Raw genomic sequence first — 24,609 nt, 5'->3', positions numbered from 1 at the left:
GCCAGGACTCACAAATAGCACATGGTCACTTCTTGTCTATGACCTTCCCGCTCTGTCTTGGGGCTGCTAGAATCACATGGAATGGCCAGGGCTGGGTTTCAGAGTTAGATTGGGTTTAAACCCCAGGTCCACTGTTGCCTGTCTATCTGAGGAGTCTCAGAGGTGTCACCCTCACAGGGGAGGCTTCAGGAGTCTGGCACGTATGTCCTCTGTAAGCTCTAGTCTGTTTCTTTTCCTTGTCAGTGGTGGCCTTCTGCCACCTCACCGAAGCATGTTCTCCACGGCATGCCCTGCGTCTGTGTCCTCTGTCGATTTGGTTCCCTTGTTGCTTTCCCAACTAAGTCCCATTTTCTTATATCCTTTGTGTTAAAACCCCCTTCTCCTTCTCTTGCACTTTTCAATATCTAATTTATTTATGTGTGTGTGTGAGTGTGTGGTATTTGCATGTGTGTACATTGATTTGTGGGTGTGCGCACCTGTGATTGCTCCAATGAAGGCCAGAGGTCAAAATCAGGTGTCTTCTTCTATGGCCCCCTACATTTTTTTTTTTTTTTTGAGACAGGCTTTCTGACCCTGGACCTCACTGATTGGCTAGACTGGCTGATCACTCAGCCCCAGATCATCCTGTCCCCATTTCCCTGTGCTAAGATTACAGGCATGTGTTGCCAAGACCAGCTTTTTCCATGGGTGCTGGGGATCAAGAGCAGGTCCTCGTGCACTTTACCCACTGAGTAATCGCCCTGTCCCCTCCCCCATTCTAGTTTCATCATGGTTGATTCTTGAGTACTTACAGTCATGTGATTTGCACTGCTCCAAGTGACCAGACAGCATGCTTGTACATACCTGATTTGGCTCCCTTAGCTAACTGTTGCTTTAAATTCTTCTCTTTTTCTCACAGCACCCTGTCAAGAGCTGGGCACATATTTATGAATTCAGTGTTGAAAGAACTTGGGACTGTTGAAACTATGTGCTTATGGATCCTTCAGTAAATCCCCGAGGACCACTCTCCCGGTGCCTGGAACTGGTTGGATGCCGAGGACATTGTCCTGAGTGAGATTCAATGATAAGGAAGCTGATGTCTAATAAAAGAGAGAGATGCAACAGTGTGCTTCAAGCTCATTGTTGGGACATGGGAACCAAGTTTTGAAGGAGGTATAGGCATGTGTCTGACCCAGAGCTGAGGTTGGTTGCTCCAAGACAGAGTAGCACTTGCTGTAGGAAAGCTGAGACCTTCAGGGAAAATGGAAGAAATAAGTGTGGCTCAGAATGGCCAATGGACCACCTTAGAGTTGGTGTTAACAAGTTACCTGCATCCCATCCTGGAGGAAGTGGAGAAGATGCTAAAATATTTAAAGCACAGAAATTCCTGGAAGACAAAGATGACAGTACTTTGAGTAATTGTCGCCTCATAGAAACATGAACTCAAGCAAGTATTCACACACAAACCAACTTTCATAGGAGTTAGTATCACAGGGATTGCTTTTAGCATTATAAGGAAAGACACACTGAAGGAGGGAGGAAGAAAAGCTGGCCTTCTTATTGCTTCCCAGCCTGAGGATAGAAAGAGATGCTTTCATCTTTGGGGAACAAGAGGGAATTAAGCCCAGACTTTCAATGTACAACCCAATACCAAGAAGAGTCCAGAGCCTCTGCCTCCAGATTAGTGACCCTGCCTGAGTCCTGGATCTTGGGCTCTGTGGCCATGGAGCTGCTCCCATCTTACCTCCAGTTCTCAGCAGCATAACACAGAAAGATTTCATCTGCTGGAGCAGGACAGAGGAAAGCACTGGACCAGGACTCTGGGTTGGGAATCAATATGGGCGAGTGACACCCAACTGTGGGCAGATCCCAGTAGATCCTATCTTCTGGACAGTGCCCATGGATAGATTTTCAGGACCTACCCTACGGGGTGGGGGTGGGGGAGACCTATCGTTCCAGCCTGATGGACTTCTATTCTGGCTGGATCACCTGTCATTGATTGCAGTAACAGAGTCATGAGCACCACACAGCAGGAGGCAGGGCACAGCAGTGTGAAGCTTCCTTTTGTCTCTGTATTGTGCTGGTCTTCATGACCCGTGGCTCTTAAGCATGAACAATCACTAAGTTCTCAGTAGCTACCAAACCGTGTAACCCATTTATTTGCCCTGGAATCCAGTCAGCACAACACAGAATAGTTGTCCGTGTGTGGGGAAGAGAAAGTAGCACCAACTTGTTGCATAGCCTGAGGCTGAGCCCTCCTGGTGAGCTCCAGAGTCAAGTGAAGTCTCCTGGTTCCTGACCATAGGCCAGTGACTGTCAATGAGCCTCGTCCTACGGATGACCTCAAGTGGAGACCTGCAGGGATGGATGGTCATTCTGGCATATTCTCCTGGTGCACTCAGAACACTGTATCAACGCTAGATTGGGGGAACTATCTTGGACTTGAGGTGCCCTCTAGTGCTGAAATACTGACAGCATCCTAACCCCTGGCTAGGATGTGATCTGCTGCTGAAGGTTCAAATGAAGCAATCTGTGATTGTCCTTCAACCACAGATGACAATGTGCTCCAGCCAACAGGAATTTTCAGGAAACAATAACTTTGCTCAATCGACAAAATGCAGCGCTATAACAACCAATACAGACACTCCCACCCCAAGCAAAGAGTTCAACATGGTTGTCTTAAGGAACCACAAAGAACTTCAAGAAAATACAGAGAAGCAATTCAATATTCTGCCATAGAAACTGAACAGAGATTGAAGGAGCTTAAAAAATGAATCTGAAATCCTTGAGCTGAAAAGTACACTAAATGAGATTTTTTTTAAAAAAATGATAGATGGTATCAACAGCAGAGTAGGCCATATTGAACAAAGAATCAGAAAGCTACAAGACAGGTAGGCATAGGAGCAGTGAGAAGGCTCAGTGAGTTGGCTTGCTGCCAAGTCTGAAGACCTGACTTCCAACCCCAGGACAAAAATGGTGGAAAGAGCAAACCAATCCACACAATCTGTCCTCTGACCTCCACACACACACCGTGCATAGTTCACAGTCCCCCCCATTAAATAAATCAATATAATTTTAAATAGTTGTAAAAGATAGACATGCATAATTGAAAAATACATAGCCACAGAACAAAAACAAAGGACCGAATGTCTGAAACTATGAGCCCAAATAAGCCATCTGTCTTTATGACATTTCTTAGGTATTTGTATCTGGAAAATCAGCACAGTATTTGACTGAGTGTATGTAAGATACTTGTTTCTCCATTCACCCAAATGGACACAAGTTGTTTATCTTGCTCTACTTAAATGAATAATGCTGCAGAGATATTACATGCAGGTCTGAGTGGATCTGTTTTAATTTCTCTAGAGTAGACTCCTAGAGGTAGAATTGCTGGTCTGACTTTAGCTCTTCTAGTAGATGTGAAATGATGTCTCCTGGTTTAGGTTTAGATTTTTTTCCAGTATCTAATGGTGTTGAGCACCTTTTCATGTGATTACTTGTCACTAGTATACCCTCTTTGATAAGGTGTCTTGGGGGTATTCTACCTTAGGTGACTTGCTTGAAAGATGTCTGGCTTCAGAGGCAGTTATACCATGGTGATGACTATTGCAAGCAAAAGACACAGCAGGGGCAAAGATGAAGATGGACCCCAGGTGCAGGTTTTGAAGTTTTCCCTAGGGTAGGGGTTTCCCCAGAACACACTTGTTCTCTAGCAGCAAATGAAAAAAAGTGCGCACTGCTTTTGCCCAGGAAGCCTGCTTGAGAGTCAAAGTCAGGGTTCCTTCCTAGATGGGTGATATAGGTACCCTGGTATACAACTAGTCATGGCTAGTAAAATTCCAGCCACCTAGAAGACAGATGTTCACCTTAAGTGGCATTGTCCCAGGCAGGATGGCATAGCAGGCTTCAGTGTCCCAAGAAGAAACAAAAGCCTATCAGTTAGAAATACAGGCAGCATTGTGAAAAGGGAGTTCTCAGATGCTGAGCAAGACCAGCCTCCCTAGCAGACACACTGACCAGCACTATCAGGGGTCTGGAAGCTTCATTTTTTCCAGCACATCACTCTTTGGAACATCTTTTAATTGGGTTATTGATTCTATTATTTCATTGTTAGAGTTCTTGACATTCTTTGGAAACAATTCATTTATTAGATACATACATTAGATACATACATTTTTTGCAAATGTTTCCCCCTAGTCTGTGTTTTATCTTTCTATTTCCTTAATGGCTTCTTCCAGAAGGAACACAGAAGGGAATGTGGCTGTGTTTGGACATGCATGCATGGATTCATGTGTACGGATTCTTTCTAGGTGAAGAACTGACTGCAGGATCCAGAGTAGGATGGAAAACCCCATTAGGTCACTGCATTGGTCAAGGTGGATGCTTTAGATGTCTTTGTTGGCCTTGCCAACTTGACACAGCCCAGAGTCATCTCAGAGAAGCCTTAATAGAAGAAGTGTTTAGATGAGTGTGGTCTCTGGGCACAGCTGTGAGGGATTATCTTGATTGTCCTCATTGATGTAGAAGGGTCCAGCATACTGTGGGTGGTGCTATTCCTTAGGCTGTATAAGACAGCTGGCTAAGCATGAGCTTGACAGCAAGCCAGTATGTAATGATAAATCTTTTCGCCGAGGCCTCCCGAGCCCTCCTGTCATGTGGATGCTTTCCGCCAGCCGCCCGAGTTCCGCCCAAGTTCTGCCCGCTGTGTTAGGGCCCCAAATAATACACTTATATTAGGTACAATGCTGCTGGCCAATGACTAGGATTTCTTATCTGCTAGCTCAGTCTTAATTATCAACCATAATCATAAGACTTATCTTATAGAAGACTCCAGTGGAATGCGTCCTGTCTTGCCAGAGCAGAGGAAGAGGAAGAGAGCGATTTCCTCTTTGTCCCTGCTTATATTCTGAGTCTGCCTGCTATGTCACATCCTGCCTGGTTCACAAGACTTTTACTACACTTCCCAGAATCCTCCTCGACTCCTAGTCCCACCTAACTTGCTCCTCTATTGACCAATAGTGCTTTATTTATCAACCAATAAGACAAACATATACACAGAAGGACCTCCCCCATCACCAGTGAGCCAGCTAACTAGCAGCATCCTCCATGGTTCCTGCTGTGTTCTCTGTGAGGTCATTCACTGGTCAGAATTAAAACTGCATAGAATAGCAAGCAGTCTGGCCTCTGGGTTCTTGCCTTGAGTTCCTACCCAACTCCATCCTTATGGACTGCAACTTGTAAGTATAATAAACCCACTGCTTCTCTAACTTGCCTTTTAGTCATGTTGTTTCTCACAGCAACAGAAAAGAAATGAGCAGGAGGTCAAACAGATGCACAGAATGTAGTATCAACAGGACATGCAGGCACATTGCACTTCCAATGCTCACTCAGTGTTTGCTAATTCAGAAATATGAGTCCCAGTGAACTCCGGGGTCCCTCTCATAGTCCCTGCAGCCTGCGCTGTCAAGAGCAATATTTGCTGAAGTTATTTAAACAATACTAAACTATTCAGAGGCATGTGCCTATGTGAATCACTGCAGAGAAGTATTTATCAGTCATTCATATTTGCATCTACAATGTCAGGGTTTGGACTAAGAAAATAACTTTATGACTGACGCTGGATACTATGATGTATGAAGACCTCTACAACTGGGAGGGGCAGCAACATTGTCAGCATAGAAAGTGAGGACAAGGCTAAGGAGATACATATTCATGCATTAACCCAATTACCAAGCGTGCCTGGCAAAGCCGAAACTGTATTGGTTTGAAATGGGATTTCACATCATTCTGTCCCAAGTGACAGAGACAGTATTAGCAATGAAAATTTCTTTCCCCAGGCAAAGAGACAGCACTGTTCTCATTTGGGTATCGAATAGTGTCATAGGAGAACCTTTATTTAAGGCTGGAAATTCTATTTACCCAGGAGCCTGAACCACTGTTTTCTGTTCTTGCAATACAAACAAAATACCCAGGCATCAAGATGCAGAGGACACCTGAGGGAATGGAGAGGAATGTGAAATCAGTACATAGGAGATGCGTCAGGGGCGGAACAGTGATACATATTTTCCCTGCTGCTACTGAGGGAGGGAAATGACATGAATCAGTGAGACAGAGCAGGTGACAGAAAGTAAGATATATGTGAGTATATGTGTATATATACATAATACACACACATACATATATACAGAGCATAGGTCTTGCTGTGCTTTACTATGGGAATAGCTGATGTTTGGTGGGAACTACACAACACATACGTGGATCACGGCGATGAAGGCATGCCCTCAAAGGCTAGTAAGCCTATGGAAAGGCTGGCAGAGGGACTGTGGCAAGCAGGGCACCTGCTGTTAGGTGCAGTGTAGTAGCCAGCACCTTGTTAGAGACGTTTGGATGACTCTAGTTCTCCATGGTGCCCATTTTTCCCCTTCTGCCCCAGGGCCTTTGCATATGCCCTTCTTCAAAGCCATTTGCCCCCACCCATCCCAAAGTCTCTGGAACACATCCATTAGGAAAACCACTTTATCAGAGTCTATACCTTGTATGAGTTCAAAGGGACCCCTTTCAAAAGGACCAAGAATCAGGAACTTAGATACCTATTCAATTAGGACACTGAGAAGTGGGAAGCCAAAGTGTAAGCTTCATTAGCTTTGCAGAGAACTAGCTGCCTTCTGCCATCAGCATATCAGTGTCGCCTTTAGAGCCCTCATCATTGTTGGCAATGGCAACTTTAGCTTGTGATCATTGGATTCTTGTGTGTTCTCCATTGTACTATAAACTTCTTATGGATGGGGACTGTGTCTGTTCACCATTACATCCCTGGCACATGTGAGGACCTCAATAAGTGTGATCTGAATAAATGAATCCTAAAGTTCAGTAACAACAAGGAAACAACCAACTGCCAGCAGTGAGCCTCTACTTGTCAGGTCCTAAATGCTAGGACAGAAGGCTTGGCTATGTTGGAATCCTCAGCTGTAAAAAACTAGCCCAGAAACATGCTGTGAGTACTGAGAGGGAGGGATGAGAGCTGCGGTGCCTGGGAGTCAGGGATGTGGTGTTCCAATCCCTATGCAATGGCACTGTGCACCCTAGAATGAACATGACTTCATGGTAGGGGGCCTCTCACTGGTCTTCTCTGAAAGAAGCTCATTTGGACACTGCAGCCTCTTGATGTCCTCAGTTGGAAAGAGAGAAAAAAACCCACCCTTTTCCGCATCTCCAATGTAGCCTTGAACCAGCGGGTCTCTGATGGGGAATGTACTGTGTATGTTTATCTTATTGATTGTTAAATAAAATACTGTTTGGCCAATGAGACAGCAAGTAGACGGGACTAGGAGTTAAAGAGGATTCTGGGAAATGTAGTAGAGAAGTGCTGATCCAGGCAGGAAGTGGCATAGCAAGGAGACTCATATTTAAGCGAAGGAGAAACAGGAAGGGCCCCCTTTTTCCCCTCCGCTCCTGCTCCAGCGGCACAATGTGATCCACTGGCAAGGAGGGACGCCAATAAGGCGTCCAATAAGATAAGTCTTATAAAATATATAGGTTTATGACAGTTAAGACTGAGCTAACAGATGAGAATCCTAGTCATTGGCCAAGCAGCTTTGAACCTAATATAAGTTTCTGTGTATTCATTTGGGCTTAACTCGGGCAGGCGGCTGGCATAAAGCTCACACATGGCGGTGGGGCTCAGCTGGCGTTTGGCAGAAAGATTTATCATATAGGTCTCAACTGCAGTTAGAACTGGTGTTCTGAATGTTTGACACATGTATTGGGCAGTTGTGTTGCCATAGCTATTAATGATACTGCAGACTGAAGTTTCTGTCCTGCAGCCATTCAGCCCCAAATAAACACACAGAGGCTTTTATTAATTATGAACTGTTTGGCTTATTGCTCAGGCTTATTACTAGCTAACTCTTACAACTTAAATTAACTCATAATTCTTATCTATGTTTATCCATGTGGCTTGGTACCTTTTCTCAGTAAGGCAGTCTCATCTTGCTTCCTCTGTGTCTGGCTGGTGACTTCTGCCTTTCCTCTTCCCTGGTCTGGTAGCCCTGTCTATACTTCCTGCCTGGCTACTGGCCACTCAGCATTTTGTTAGACCAATACAACTGACAAATCTTTACAGTGAACAAGAGCATTATCCCACATCGTGATACTACTAGCATCCCTTGCACAGAGGCCAGGAAGGAGTTTTACAATGCAGGGGCCGGGAAAGAATTGCCCAGGAAGTTATGCAGCCCCGAATGTCTGTTGTTGGGGCTGAGAACCCCATTCTGCATATCCCTTCTCTACCTCACCTTCTGGATACCACTGTCTGCAGGCTTTTGTTCTCTCCCTTCTTGACCCACATAGAACAGTGGTGGAAATGTGGCTTTGAGGATAATAGGCAGTGCGAAGTAGTTTCCATGGTACTTTCAGCTTAATGAAACAAGTGATCAGGGGCTGGAGAGATGGCTCAGGGGTTAAGAGCACTGACCACTCCTCGAGAGGACCTGAGTTCAGTTCCCAGCAACCACATGGTGGCTCACAACCATCTCTGATGGGATATGATGCCCTCTTCTGGCATAAAGGTGTACATGCAGATAAAGCACTCACATCTTAAACAAACAAAAAAACCAAACAAACAAATAAATAAATGAGAAAGAAACAAGTGATCATTTGGAGTGAGTGAAGCTGAGGCCAATGAATCTCATTAGAAAGCCGATTCTGTTGGTTCATTTGCATGGGGCCCAAGAGTCTTCCTGGAGCCAGCTCCTGGAACACAATAGCAATTCCCATCTGCAAATGACAAGATCTCTTTTTGACCTTCCAGTCTAACTAAGGTGGATACTGGACCCAAAGAAGGGTGGAGAAACTGACACCAGAGTGAGTACCCAGAGTCTTAGAAAATCAGGGCTGAGCTGGGAGTGGTGGTGTGTGCTTGGAATCCCAGGACTTGGTAGGCTGAGGCAGGAGATTGCTGAAAAACTGTAGCCAGGCCAGTATGGCTTACCTAGCAAGTTCCTGGATTAAGAGTGAAACCTTGCCAAACAACAACCCCAAACAAACAAAAATCAAAACAGAAGCTCAAACCTGGATTATCTGAATCAATCCTTCCTTCTTTTCTTCTTTCCTTTCTTCCTCCCTCCTTCCTTCCCCCTTCTCCCTTCCTTTCTAAGTGACAAAGGGAAAGAAAATTATAGCTGGAAGTTTAGAGCACACCTAACCAAACTCCACTGTGGAGTTAAAGAAACTGCAGCCCATAGTGGTAAAAGGAGTTAAAGTCCTACCATGTGCCGTGGCAGCTTTTAGACAAGGCTATTTGATCCGAATTTCCCTGAGTGAGCAAGGCTCTCCGGGACCTCTTGGAGGGCAGAACGCAATCAGGGAGGGAAGTCTACAGGACCTCATAGGACGGTCACTGTGTCTGTATTTCCTCTTACCTGTTTCATGGCTCACAAGAACACTGAGAGTTTTCGGGGGTACTGGATCCTCCTTGTTTGCCCTATTGCTTTCCCGTGTCACTAAATAAGTGACAAAGAAGGGCCAGTACAGAGCATGGGGACTCAGAGTCTGTGCCAGTCCTTCAGCACAAAGAGGACATCCCAAAGATTAATCCAGGAGTGGAATGGCAAATCCCAAACACTTCCTTCTCATCTTTCAGGCTGCACATGGCCGTCTGCTTTAATCTGGGAAACTGTTTGGGTTGGTGGAGAAGCTATTCCTTCTCTGTTCCAGTTTCATCTCTGTTGCTGTGATAAAACAACTGTACCAAAAGTAAAGTAGAGAGGAAAGGGGTCATTTCATCTTATACTTCCAGGTCACACAGGGAAGTCAGGTCCCTGAGGGAAGTCAGGGCAGGAACTTGAAGCAGAAACCATGGAGGCAGGCTGCTTGCTTTTTCATACAGCTCAGGGATACCAGCCCAGGGAATGGTGTTGCCCATTATGGGCTGGACACTTCTTCATTAGTTAACAATCAAGACCCCCATCCCACACCCTGCAAACATGCCCACAGGCCAAATTCTGATCTGGATAATCCTTCAATTCTAGACGCCCTTCTGGGTGACTCTAGGCTGTGTTAATCTGACTAAGGCATTCCTCTTCTGTACTCAGGGCACAAAGTTTTACATTCATACTTAGATTGGAACAGGACAAATTTCAAAGTAGCTAAACAGAAGAGCAACAGCTGGAACACTGGGCATTAATAATATAACAAAGGAAAAAAAGAAAAACTTTTCATTAGTACTTTTTGATGTCAATTTATTATTTATCCTTTTGCCAATATTCAAACAGTCAGGCAGTCATAAAACATTCAAAAGATCTTCTAAAACAGTCGGCATCTGTTTTACTTCAGTTCCTTTTTAGAAGTCAGGATATTGGGAACCCTGGTGTTTAGAGTATAGCAGTGTAAAAATACTTGCTGTATCAAAAATATAGCTTGAGGGGGTTGGAGAGATGGCACAGTGGCTGCTCTTCTGTAAGACTGGTTCCCAGCACCCACATCAGGCAGCTCACAACTGCCTATAATTCCAGCTTCTTGGAACTCTGAGGTCCCTCTGATTTACACACACACACACACACACACACACACACACACACACACACACACACTAAAACTTACACATATTGCTTGACTATAACAGAAATGGTGTGATCAAAAGTCTTTTTTCTGCTATACCATGGTGGGCAGGCGGGCAGGTGGGCAGGCAGACCATGGTTTGTAAGGGAGAACAATGATGTACTGTTTCCAGATTTCTGAATCCTCACTTGGTATTATTGTTTGAAACAAGGACATTGCAGAGGCTAATTACTGTTCAGTAATCAGCACCTTGTCAAATCCCGCCAATCAAGACCAGCATGCTGCACCTGGTCTGCAAAAAGAAAAAAAAGAAAAAGAAAAGCAACTGTGATCCGATCTCTCAGGGACCTGCCATGTTCAGAAGAGCATAAGTGCATCCTCTAATTACCATTTACACAAAGTAAGCTGGTCTCCTCATCAGTGGCCCTGACAGGTTTTGCCTAATCCAACGACCTGCCATGCCATTTAAGTTGCTCTGATAACCGACTATCCCAGCCATAGAAACAACCTCTTTCTGCAGTAGGAAGTCACCCATGGTATTATCATCATAGAAACAAAACAAACAGGGAAACACAGACCCCAAAGCAAAACAAAGCTCTTAACTGCCCTCTAACTAATCTTTCCTTTTCCTGTCCAGGAACCGTCACTGCTGTAGAGGCCATGGTCCCTGATGTAGGCAATGACGGTGTCAGGGAGGAGATACTTCACACTCTGCCCTTGGCCCAAGGCTTTCCTGATGTATGTAGCACTGATCTCATTCTGAATGGGTTCCCTGGCCAGGTGGATGTTGTGCTGGAACTGTCGGAGGATGGGCGAGTCCAAGATGTACCCTTTCGGGTCATGACCCCTCCGGCTCACACACACCAAGCCAAACTTCTCCACTATCTCCTGGATGTGCTCGTCTTTCCAGAGGTTGGGGGTCTGGAAGGTCTTCAGGACGTCTGCTCCACAGAGGAGTTTCAGCTCGGGCAGTGCTGCAAAACAAGGGCGAGCCCAGCGGAGTTACAGAAATCTGAAGTGATATTACTTACAATTTTAAGATTTCAGCATCATAGCTTTTGTTGAATATTGGCCAAGTGTCAAGCCAAGCAAAAAAGATCTTGCCTGTCAGTGCTCAGTGCTACTACAGAAGTCTGTCTGCGGTTGCTTTGGATCAGAGCGGAGAGAGTCCCAGAGGTGACCACACTTTCCCCAGAAGCCCATTATCTGATGAGAAGTTAGACTTTTAAAGTCCCAAGATCAAGAAGCTACGGGCACTGCACAAGTTGTCACCCCAACATCTAATTCAGCCCTTGTCATTTTAAGTCCTGAGGACCTAGCATTTTCATAACTCCATGAAAATGAACAGGCTCTCTCTGGATGACTAAAAGGTCTCTAGCAGCGGGTGGCCTTTTCATTTTCGTTTGCAAAGCTCTAGGACAGCTGGTCAGTGTGGCAGCCCTGTAGAGAACACTGACTGTTACAATTTTTTTTTTAGGTTCTTAGTATAGTACCACTATTAGGCACAATGTATGTAATAACATGACCCTCGGAACAGATTTATGAGGTAGGTCTGTTGTGCACACTTTGCAGTGGGGAAACCAAGGCACAGAGAGGCTAGGAGAGAGCTCATGGCCTCAGCTGGGAAGACTGGGTGCAAACTGGCAGCCATTCTCCAGGTGGGGCATCTGTAGCTGTGAGGTTCTGCTGCCGCCTGCTGGTGAGAACCTGCACATGCGCCACGAACAGGAAGCCCGGGAGCACTAGAGTAGGAAGGATTAGCTGACTTGCTGACACCATTCATCTGGAGTTGGCTAATCTGAACAGGAAAGCCAAACCATGCTAGAAGCATACGCCGTGTCCCTGGTACTTCTGGAAACTGATTCCAGAAGATGGCAAAGGCTGGCCTTCCATCTTTGTCACCCTGAAGAATTGGCAAGGAAAAGATTGCAGACTGCCACACATTGGGGGAAAACATGTTGTAAAGGGTTCGCTTAGACTACTGAGCTGTGAGATGTTGGAAAGTTTCTGGTCATGGAAGATGATGGGCTTACAAAGAAGCAGGGCCTGGCCTGGGAAAGAAGAGAGCCTGGCAGTGTCTGGAGAGGTCTGAGGTTCAGCCTCCAAGGGGTAAATGCTGCTGTGGGGCTGCCACTGTCCTCCCTGCCCTGGGCCACAGCTTCCTCACCTACAAGAGACAACAGGCCAGGGGACTGTTCACAGCAGCAGATATCATCACACAAAGGGACTTTTCCAATGTTGTAGCCTTGGAACACTGGTCTAATCAATGACACTGGAGAATTCTTTGACTAGTGCGCACAAGACTCTCAGTGGCCACACAGACAGCCCCACATATCTCAAGCTGGGTTCTGGTTCTGCTACTTGGTGGCTCCTGTGATCTTGACTTTCAAATGGGCATGTCAGTAGTGCTCACCTTGTGGGGTTATTTTAGCATTCAATGAGTTTATCAACTAAGACAGTTAGAACCATGGTTGGCACATGTTTTAACTGCTTTTCATTCATTCACTAATCCATTTACTTATCCACTTATCTACCCATCTACCCAGAAACATCCATCCAATAAGTATGAATTATCTCCTGATTTCTAAAGCAATAAAATTGTGCTACAAATTATTCAGTAATTCGTGCTTTACTAATTTGGTATGGATTTGTATTTTCCAATGGCTGTGAGGATTTGCTCTAATTCTTATTTATTGAGTCACTCTCTGCAGGATAGTAAGAGACCAGGGTTTGGCCTTTCAAACAACTGGTTCAATGATACTCATTTGATTTCACCATCTCCTGGGGCCTGGGGCACATCCGCTCTGTTTCTACAGGTCAGAGAATAGACAAGACACTTTGTCTTCTCGTGTGTGTGTGTGTGTGTGTGTGTGTGTGTGTGTGTGTGTGTGTGTGTGTGTGTGTGTTGTGTGTGTGTGTGTGTGTGTGTGTGTGTACCAGAGGGGGATGTTGAATTTCTTCTCTATTGCTCTCTCTGCATTATTTCATTGAGGCAGGGCCTGGAGCCCACCATGTTCGAGCCAGCAAGCCCTAGCAATATTACTGTTTCCCACCGCCCACAGCTGCACCTGTCTTTTTGCTTAGGTGTTAGGATCTGAATAGGTACATCCTGGCACTGGTATCTCCCCAGATTATCCTAGTGGGTTTTGTGGGGAAAATTTTTGACATTTCAGCTTCCACATTTGACACGGATTCATTAATACTGACAGTAAGAAAAAATATTCACTTTGAGCTGTGACTAGAAAGGACTAGAAATGACTGAGCTCTGCCCCTCAATCAAAGGCCCATCTGTGAGGCTGGAGGCACCTGCTAACCTCTGGGACAAGACAATGAAGTGAGCAACTCTCATGGCCACATGTGCTTCAGCCCACAACTCTGGGCTGCTTGCCTCACAGAGCTCCTTCAAATTCATTCATATAAATGCTACAGAATGTTTAGACCTAATAACTGTCCAAGTTCAAAGTAGGGAAGTCAAGAATAAAGACTGGAGGATGGAGAGATGCTCCAGCAGTTAAGAACACTGGCTGCGGGGCTGGAGACATGGCTCAGAGGTTAAGAGCACTGACTGCTCTTTCAGAGGTCCTGAGTTCAATTCCCAGCAACCACATGGTGGCTCACAACCATCCGTGATGAGATCTGGTGCCCTCTTCTGGTGTGCAGATATACGTGGAAGCAGAATGTTGTATACATAGTAAATAAATAAAATCTTAAAACAAAACAAAACAAAACAAAACAAAAAAAACCACTGGCTGCTCTTGCAGAGGACCAGGGTTTTATTCTTAGCACCCGGGTGGCAGCTCAGAGCTGTCAGTGCTAGGGGGATCCAAAGCCCTCCTCTGGCCTCTGTGGGTACAGCGTGTGCATGCACCACCTCTCACCAAATAAACAATGGAAAACGAATAAAGGCTGCCAGTGTGACCTGCCTAACAGTCACACGGTGTCATAAATGGGAGGTCTGTGGGTGTTTGCTGAGTCGTCTACTATGATGTGGAGTAGATATGGGCTTTGAAAAGCAGATGGGCCAGAACTTATATAAGCTGTAAGGAAAATATCCCAGAACCTAGAAGCCTGGATTTTGATGGTCCTAAGTTAATGGCGTTGAAGAGCATCAATGTCAAGGCTAGACAGTCCTGGGTGTCAATTTCAGATTTCTTGGGACCCTGGGAAAGTGACCTTGCCTGTGGGCCTATTTCCTCAGTTGTAAGATGGGGATAGTAAAGGCTCCATGGAAGTTACAGGAAGTGACAGGTGGAGAGAAAGCCTGTCTGTCACCTGCGATGTATGAATACAGCCATGGATGATGACATTCAACCAACACACTAAGAGAGATCTTCATTCGAGGATACCAGAGATGAATCCAGGAATGACACCTGACAGCACCCAAACTAGTCACCCCTGGTGAAATAGGCACAAGATTGAGTGCTTGCTGTTTTTACAGAAAGGGAGTTCTCTGAACCAGGCTCAGTCTTATCAGCCATGGGCAGGGCCACCCCTACAGGACAGAAGACAGATAGTAAGCTTAGCTGTTGTTAAAATCCCTGAGTTGTCACCTATTCCAGTGTGTGACCTAGGCCACTAGGATCACAACAATCCACACGAGGACAGGTGACTCCAAGGAGGTCTGCCAATTACAGAAGTGACAGTGAGGCCCAGATCTGGCTACCACCAGTGCTGTGCTCAGCATGGGATCTGCCATCCCAGAGTGTGACAACACACAATAAAATGCACAGCTCCCAAAGTGGCCCTGAGGAATACACATGTCACTGGTAACATATGTGCCATCCCATCAAAATCCAAGCTGAGAAAGGACTACCTTCCTGTTTTAAAATGTTCACTTTTTTCCTTTTTCTGATGATGAACATGAAATGTGTGTTCACGGTGGAACATATGGAAACTGGAAATGTTGAAAACGGAAAACAACAGCAGCAGCCCGTCAGGCTGATTCCGGGTTCTACAACCATCAACATTTTGGTGTATTTTCTTAGGTTTCCATATTGGTTCAGATACACAAACAATATGGAATTACACTCATTTTCCCCTCCAGTCATACATATACTATCATATGGTGGTTCTCATTCTCCCCTCAAGTCATACATATACTATCATATGGTGGTTCTCATTTTCCCCCCAAGTCATACATATACTATCATGTGGTGGTTGTCATTCTCCCCCCAAGTCATACATATACTATCATATGGTGGTTCTCATTCTCCCCTCAAGTCATACATATACTATCATGTGGTGGTTCTCATTCTCCCCTCAAGTCATACATATACTATCATATGGTGGTTCTCATTCTCCCCTCAAGTCATACATATACTATCATATGGTGGTTCTCATTCTCCCCTCAAGTCATACATATACTATCATATGGTGGTTCTCATTCTCCCCCAAGTCATACATATACTATCATATGGTGGTTCTCATTCTCCCCTCAAGTCATACATATACTATCATATGGTGGTTCTCATTCTCCCCTCAAGTCATACATATACTATCATATGGTGGTTCTCATTCTCCCCTCAAGTCATACATACACTATCATGTGGTGGTTCTCATTCTCCCCTCAAGTCATACATACACTATCATGTGGTGGTTCTCATTCTCCCCTCAAATCATACATACACTATCATGTGGTGGTTCTCTCACTGCCTCAGTGTTTCTCCATCGCCTGCAAACTTCTGATGAGGATTCTTTTGATGCATTCAGTGTTACTTACTCAGTGTTCTTTTATATTTAAATTCTTAGTTGTTTTTATTTTCTGCCAGTGTAAAAACTGTTGTGCTATCTAGACCTGATGGTATAGGCCTGCAAAGGGGTGGTGGGGGGAGATTGCAAGTTCAAGGGCCTTGGATACAAGAGTCTAAGGCCAGCTTGGGCAACTTGGTGAGACCCCATCTCGAGATTAAAAGTAAAAAAAGGGTGGGGTGTGCCTAGGCAGTTATTGGGGCTACCCCTAGAGTCCCTGATGTTTCCCAGGTCTACAATGTCCCATACTGACACATTCCTGCTCTTGCATCTCTGCCTCTCTGCTTTGAAATGCTCTAACCCCCACAGTCCACATGGTCTTGTACACATGGGTGTAGCTGTCTGCTCCTACATGCAGCAGCCTTTCTCACTAATGCCTGCATTCCCCTCCACCCCACAGCTTGTGTCTAGCTCAAGACATGGGCTTAACTGCTGGAGTGCCTACTCCTCCTGATCCCAGAGCCTGGCTTTCATAGCATCTGCCAGCATCATGTAAGACTCAAGAGCCTTGCTCTCATAGTGTCCATCTGCATCATGTAGGACTTTGTAGAAGGAGATGCAGAAAGGACATAGCCTTGTGTCTATGATGTGCAGAGAGCATCCCGTCCATGGTCCACATCTGGGGCTGGAAATGGAGGAGCCCACACAGGTAAGGACAGGCCAGAGGAATGAAGTACATATTACATGTATGGATTATATCAGTGGCCCTGCAACTCCTTTTTAGACTCTCATCCCGGTATATAGTCTCAGTTTTTGAGTGATCTTAAACATCAGGCTCCCAGTGTCTTTCCCACTCAGGAGGTCTGGGGAGTGGTCTGGCAATTCATGTTTCTAACAAGACTTATGGCAATTCTACTGTGTGTAATCTTTGATCAGCATCCAAGGGCTACACGGCAACTTCAGGACCTGGGGACATGCCCAAGTCCTTTCTGAGATGTTTTTGGGAGTATTCTGAGGACCAACAGACATATAAGAGTACCATGGTTAAAGAGTGGTAGGCTCTGTCCTTTTCTCATTAAGTCACAATGCACGTGGACACAGCAAAGGTTCTGTGAAACTCTGCAGTGAAGAAACTGAGTGGCATCTATCCTTGGCAGTCTTGAACCCTTCTGATATGCAAATGTCCCACCAACTAGTGGTGGGAGCCCTTGAGTAGAAAACCATGCACATGGCCTGTTGGGATTTTGGTCCCAGTGGGTCTAGGGACTCCCAGCTTACATTACATTCTTCGCTCCCATACCCATCCTACATTCCTGAGAGCCTTGCCTTTGACCCTTGACCCCAGGGCTTTGCATACTCTGTAGTCACAGCAGGGGAACAAAGAGTGGAGATCAGGGTTTCTAATTTAAGAAGATTACACAAGAGAACCTCAAGCTTCTGTAAAACTCCTTTCCTCCTTGATGAATTCACTGAGTGGCTGCTAGGAAGTGTGAGCTTCTCATTCAGACTTTATCCTAAACTCAGAAGGCACCAGTCACCAGTCACCAGTCTGTCCCTGTGTGGCCCTCATTGGAATTCATGTCATGAGCACAAGTCACAGGGTGGCTAAACTCCTTTGGGCAGTAAATCTCAAATTAGCACAATTAATGGGGTTGGGGGTGGGAGTGGGGAAGACGGGTTGTCTAATCTGACCTTTTGACCTTGGACACACACACACACACACACACACACACACACACACACACACACACACACACCCATGCAGGTAGACCTGCACTACCAGGCAGGTCTCAAGTTCTAGTTCATGCTGAGAGGGCTGGACAAATGCCATTGGCTCATCAGTCTTCACCTGAATCCCCCATTGTAGACGAGGGGGTTGGCACCCACCTGCAGAGGCTGATGGTGTTTTGCTGGGGTCTGGATCTTCCATCTGGGCTGAGGATTTCAGCAGCTGGTTGTGATGGTGCCTGTGGTGTAAACACACGGATTCAGGTGTGCTGTATTCTAGACCCCCGACACCATCCCAGCGTCCAGAGAATTTAAAACTTGCTTCTATACATCTTAGATGGTTCCCTGAAAATCACTGGGGATGCACCATGTGCCAGGCAATGCTCCAGGTGTAGGGCAGGAATCATATGCCACAAAGAGTCCTATTCAGTCCACTTTACCAGTCTACACAAGCTGGTGGAAGTGGGCAGGTAAGCCTGATGCTGCCCTTCCCACACATCTAGGTAATTCTCTACTGGAAATATAGGCATTAGTGTTAAGTAGATGCCCAAGGCATCAGCTCTAAACAGAGATGTGAACCAGGCAGTGGTGGTGGACGCTTTTAATCTCAGCACTTGGAAGGCAGGGGCAGGTGGATCTCTGCGACTTCAAGGCCAGCCTGATCTACAGAGTGAATACCAGGACACCCAGAACAAACCCTGTCTCAAAAAACAAAACAAAACAAAAAAAAACCCACAAAAACAAAAAAACAAACAAAAAACCCAAAATACAAACAAACAAACAAACAAACAAAAACCCACAACCAACAACAAAAAACAAAACAGACAGATATAAGTTTGGGCATGCATTTTCCTTTTGAAAGTGTAAGTGGTAATGCCTGATTTCAGGATTCTGGGAAGGTAAATGAACTGTATACAGTAAGCCCTGGCACCATGTGGCCTCCAACCAGCTCCAGAATACACTCTTATCATAAACTTGTGCTTCAAACTGCTATGCATGGTGACTAAGAGCCTGGGCTTGGAGAGAGACAGCTTGGGTTGAATCCCAACCCTCACACTGCTGGCTGTCACCCTAATGAACGATTTCAAGTCTCCGTCAGCATAGATGGTTCCTCTGTGCAAATGGGGAGTGACGGCAGTGCCCCCACCATGGGTGGTTATGAAGATGAAGGGAGTTAATCCAAGCGAAGTCACAGAGCATGTTGGGTATGATCTGACTTATGCAAATTTGACATGCTCAATTTTAAGCAATCTATCTTCAAATTGTGACTCCTGCACTTTCTTTTCTCACCAAACACAGGTAACCTCAGCACTCTTGGGTGGGCTAATTTATCTTCCACCATCCCTGGACTCGATGGAGCATTATTATAGCTGTGTTTGAGAGAGGCAGTTCACTTTCGGGACTTAGCACATCTTCCCTGTGGACTCTGTTCCTTGGCATAGTGGTCCTGGCTGACTTTTTGCTGCTTGCCTGAGTGGTGCTCCAGTGTGCACTGTCCTAGGCCTCTGAACTGACCCCAAGAGCTTGGTTTCTGCATCTTCAGAAGCTTGCCCAGGGAAGCCCCAGCAAAGGGTAACATGGCAAAAGAAAAGTCAGCCACTTCACATTCCCAGACAACATCACTGTTTTTTGTTTGTTTGTTTGTTTTTTGTTTTTTTCTGAGACAGGGTTTTTCTTTGTAGCTTTGGAGTCTGTCCAGGAACTAGCTCTTATAGACCAGGCTGGTCTCGAACTCACAGAGATCCACCTGCCTCTGCCTTCCAAGTGCTGGAATTAGAGGCATGCACCACACTGCCCAGCTAATAACTTTTAATTTTTATTTCATGTGCATTTGTGTTTTTGCCTGCATGTGTGTCTGTGAAAGTGTCATATCTCCTGAAACAGAAGTTACAGACAGCTATGAGCTGCCACAGGCATGCTGGGAATTGAACCCTGGGTCCTCTGGAAGAGCAGCCAGCACTCTCAACCACTGAGCCATCTCCCTAGCCAGCATCATTGTTTTAGAGCAGTGGTTCTCAACCTTCCTAATGCTGTGACCCTTTATCCATTTCTTCATGTTTTGGTGACCCTCAACCATAAAATTCTTCTAGTTGTTACTTCATAACTGTAATTTTGGTACTATTATGGATCATGACACAAATATTTGTGCTTTCCGATTGTCTTAGGTGACCCCTGTGAAAGGGTCATGTGATCCCCTAAGGGCCCATGACCCATAAGTTGAGAACCTCTGCTTTAGAGTCTGGCTCTGATATGGCTTCAGAGCTGAGTGGCTGGTGCTCCACTTCTTGCCTATCTGCTGTGTAACTGTGGTCCTCTGAGCATCTCTGAGCCTCTGGCTTTTCATCTGTAAAATGAGTTCATGAGGACATGTTTGCAGTGGTGATGTGGTGGAGGACAGACCATACGACATAGCACTTTGACTAAGCCTTCCCCACAACACGAGGAAAAGGGAAGTTACTGTTACGGTTGGTGATTAAGTGTACGCTCTAAAGCCTCTGTGTTGAAGGCTTGGGCCCTAGCTGTAGGTCCAGTCATTGTAAGATGGGCTCTCACTTAATCAGTGATGGTTACTGGCAGGTTTGAGGTGTGATGGCATTCTTAGGAGATGACTGAAGCTTTGGAAGGTGTGGTCTAGCTGGAGAAAGTGGGTCATTGGGGAGATGACCTTGGGGGCCTTATTCTGGCTCCACTCTGTCTCTCCGCTTCCTGGCCAGAAATAGCAATGCTAGATGAGGGCTGAAGACCTTCAAAGTGTGAACAAGAAAAGATTTCTTCTCAAATGGTTTCTTTAGTTATTTCCCACTGTAAGGAGAAAGTGACAACCCAGGTACCAAAGGCTCTCTCATTAAAGTTGGCCTAGACTTTATGGCATTAGCAAAAACCGTGAACATCATCAGAATAAAGGCTCTCCATGGAGTCCCTCGGTGAGCTGATATTACAGTGACCTTTGTTGTGCTGTGTTGTGAATCCACTGTGACCACATCAAGAGGACACCAACGTTGGGGTCAGATTTCTATCATGACTCTAAAACCATTCACTTTACAATTTTAGCCTGATTCTTCATCAGCTATCTGTTGAAAGAAACTGTTGACTCTGTTGGCTAAGTCTCAAGCACAACGCCCAACATCAATCATTCAAACCTTGAAATAGATGCCTGTGGTTAGTGTCCATGCCAGCAATCTGAAAGCCCCGGCCTGGGAGAGAACGTAAAGAAAGTTTTCCAAGTGATTTTGGCAGCCAAGGTTGTGACCGTGTGTCAATTGCTCTTTAAGTGAATCTCAACACTGATTCTCTCATTCAGTGACCGAAGCTGTGGGGCTCAAGCCTAGATACATACTAGAATCACCAGGAGTGACTGAAATGCTGCATCTCTCCCCTCCTCACCCAGACCCACCAGGTCACCGATTCTGGGGTGGCACATGGGTGGTGGACCTAGGAAGTCCACTGTGTGTCCAGTGTCCAGAAGCATTTGAGCAAAGGGCACAGGGGAAAAGGAAAAAGAGTGTTTGGTTGTGTCTCTGCTCACACAGGTATTCTGCAGCAGCAGAAGCAGCAGTGACACAGAATTACTATGTCATCGTCTCTGTGTCTGTGCATGGCTTTCTGGATTTGAGGATGTGGGGAGGGCAGGTGACATTAGTCAGCACTTACTATCCACCAGCTGATTTGCCGGCATCACCTCATCAAAACCACATGGTGTCCTGTGAGCTAGGTGCTGATATTCTCATTTTATTGGGTGAGACTTGGGGAGGCCAAATCACTTTCATCAAGTCATTCATTCAGTTAAATCTGGTTTAAAAGCCTGCGTCCCAGACAACTGTGGCTCTCACAGGGATGGGAATAGAGGCCAAGTCACTGAGTACTTACAAAGGTAAATGCTTTACTGGGTAATCTGCTGTCTTGCTTCTGCTCCTCTCAATTAGCCTGGAGAAGCGAGTGGTGAGAAAGGCTCGTTTTAAAAGGATGTTCAGGGTGCATGTTTAGTGTGAGATCTAGCTTATACCAATGGATGGTTAAAAATAAGGGATCGTGTATCCATACGGTTACTAAACATCTGTCCTATCAGTTTGGTAGCAGGTTCTAAGGTGGCACTGGAGCTGCTGAATGCACTGTGGTCTCTTCCCTAATAGAAGGTGTAGACCCTGTATGATTGCACAGGTCACAGTACTGCAGTGACGTCTAGCAGAGCAGCCAGCTACCAGTGATGAAGCAGGCCGGCCTTCCTCCCCTCTGACAGCCAGGACAGTGACCCACTCGCTGTCCTAACACGCAGGGCTGGTCCAGGGCTTTCATACATCTGTGCTGACCATGCTGAACACTAGTAAGAATTGAAAAGTCAAAAATAATGTAGAGTACCTATCTCTGTCCTTAAAATAACTCCTCCCTCTGACATTAGAATCTATGTTTAGCAAGCAAGAAGGAAAGATGGTTTATTATATAGGTTCCGTTTTCAAACTTGTCAATGTCAAGAAGTTAAAGGTTCCAGTTACTGAAGGCGATTTGATGGTTCTAGGACAGGAAAGTTGTTTTTAATAATCTTTGTCCAATTATACCGTCTTCATTTTGCAAGTGCTAAAGAGGTCTTAGAGAGGTTAGTCACATGTTCAAAGTCACAGAGCTGCTAAATGGTAAGAGGACTTGGTGTTGGAGTCCTTGGAATCAAGAGTGTCCCAAGTGCCAGAAGCTGCTCATTTGTGTTTGCCCAGGGACTCTCTGTAAAGGTGACACTGCAGGTCTCTCTCCCTGTAAGCAGAGGCATTTTCCTGGTCTTAGCTAGGAAGTTCTGGCTGGGGCCATCTCGGCAATCTGATCCATCCCTTCAGTCTGCAGATGTTATCACAGAACAACATGACACCTGTTACCTCAGCACCTTCACCGTTTCCATCCACTGTGCCTGCTCACTCTCCCAGGGGTCCACCCGAATCCAGTCAGATGTCTGCAGGGCCAGCTGGGCCATGGCTACTCGGTGATGGGAAGCCACCAGGTCTTTCTTCCCATAGCTGTCATTGACAGGTGAGATAATGCCCTCGATCACCTGGTACATTCCTAGGCAGGGGAGAATGGAGATGAGATGCTGTGTGTTAGGAAAGACACTTGCCACCTGGCAACACAGTGCACTAGGTGCTCAATGCTTACACCTTATGCTACATGTGAACAGACACAGAGCCCAGGGCTTGCAAGGAAGGGCCAGGGTACTACCTCAGTGACCTTGTGCCTCTCTCTAGTGTCTTCGACAACTTAGAATGGTACTTTATTGAGAGGAAGTTGTGAGGGTGGGGCTCAGGCAGCAGATCATAGGACAAATAGCATCAGGATGTGTTTGATGAACATCCTGAGGTGTCTTTGTATGGTGCATTATATTTGTATAGTCTTAGCCCAAGAAGACGGTTCTGGGGCTGAGAAATAAAGGGAGGGAATGTGGCTAGTTTTGTAAACTTGACACAAACTAGAGTCATCTGGGAAGAGGGAACCTCTGCTGTGGGATAATCTTTGTGTATACTGTGAAGATGTGTCACTGTGATTGGTTTAATAAAAAGACAAATGGCCAATAGCTAGGCAGGAAAGGATAGGTGGGATTTCTGGGGAGAGAGGAAGAGGTGGAGGAATCTAGGTGTGTGGATTTCACCAGCAGACTGGGAGCAAGTCGGACATGCCTTCCTGAGGAAAGGTAAAAGCTGCATTGTAGAACATAGATTAATAAAAACAGATTAATTTAAGTTATGAGCTAGTTGGGGAAAAGCTTAAGTTAAGGCCAAACTTTCATAATTAAAAATAAGTCTCTGTGTCATTGTTTGTGGGCTGGCAGTCTAAGATATTCTGACAAAAAAAAAAAAAAAAAGCTTGCTACAAAGCTCAATTGTGAACTGACACTATTACATTGGACTGAGGGCATGTCTGCAGTACATTTTCTTGATTAAATGTTTGATATGGAAGGCCCCGCCCACCATGGGCAGTGCTACTCCTGGGCAGGTGGTCCTGGCTGGTAAAAGAAAGGCTGAGTGAGAGACATGGTCTGTGTTTCAGTTCCTGCCTTTGGTTCCCACCTTAAGTTCCTGTCCTGGCTTCCCTCAGTGATGGACTATAATCTATAAGAAAAATAAACAGTTCCCTCCTTCAAGATGCTTTTGGTAATGGTGTTTACCACAGCAATAGGGAGTTTGCAATGAAGCAGGGTTGGTGGGTGATGGGATTTACCCTGACTGTACAGGCCCACTGTGAAGCTGATGGAAAGGGAGGAGGCTGTGCTGTTTGCAGTAGCCATTGCCTAAGGTCTTGGGAGCCTATGTGGGATTTATCTGATGAGAGACAAATCAGTGTATTATGTCCTTAAACATGGGCAAGTGACCAAGCCTGTGCACCTTGATGCTGCTGCTTTAAGAGATATTCCTTGTGACTTCCAGTTTAAGAGCTTTTGTCATGTGCTATAGCGTTTCTGTTACAGTGATTAAATACCATGACCAAAGCAACTTGGGGAGGGTCTATTTGGCTTACACTTCCATATCACTGAAGGAAGTCAAGACCGGAACTCAGGCAGGGCAGGAACCTGGAGGCATGAACTGATGCAGAGGCCTTGGAGGAGTGCTGTTTACTGGCTTGCTCCTCATGGCTTGCTGAGCCTGCTTTCTTATAAACTAGATCACCAGGCCAGGGATAGAA

At 45.6% G+C, this 24,609-nt stretch overlaps 1 protein-coding gene across 8 annotated transcripts in view; it reads right to left on the bottom strand.

The window, feature by feature from the left end:
* Nucleotides 1-10,200: 10,200 nt before the first annotated feature.
* The window catches only part of Nmnat3 (nicotinamide nucleotide adenylyltransferase 3), a 123,444-nt gene continuing 109,035 nt past the window's right edge, over nucleotides 10,201-24,609 (bottom strand). For 6 of the 8 annotated variants that reach the window (XM_035443885.1, XM_035443886.1, XM_035443883.1 and 3 more), the window contains 4 exons: nucleotides 22,815-22,998; nucleotides 21,820-21,876; nucleotides 18,112-18,191; nucleotides 10,201-11,510 (listed from right to left, as the gene is read on the bottom strand). In XM_035443885.1, the coding sequence (XP_035299776.1) occupies nucleotides 11,146-11,510; nucleotides 18,112-18,191; nucleotides 21,820-21,876; nucleotides 22,815-22,998 (686 nt within the window). In that variant the 3' untranslated portion in view covers nucleotides 10,201-11,145. The remainder of the gene's footprint in view (nucleotides 11,511-18,111; nucleotides 18,192-21,819; nucleotides 21,877-22,814; nucleotides 22,999-24,609) is intronic. The other 2 variants (XM_027410894.2, XM_027410899.2) reach the window with 2 other exon arrangements.

Source organism: Cricetulus griseus, chromosome 4, assembly GCF_003668045.3.
Source record: "Cricetulus griseus strain 17A/GY chromosome 4, alternate assembly CriGri-PICRH-1.0, whole genome shotgun sequence".
Taxonomy (NCBI): Eukaryota; Metazoa; Chordata; class Mammalia; order Rodentia; family Cricetidae; genus Cricetulus; species Cricetulus griseus.
This window is presented reverse-complemented; position numbering and strand designations above follow the sequence as displayed.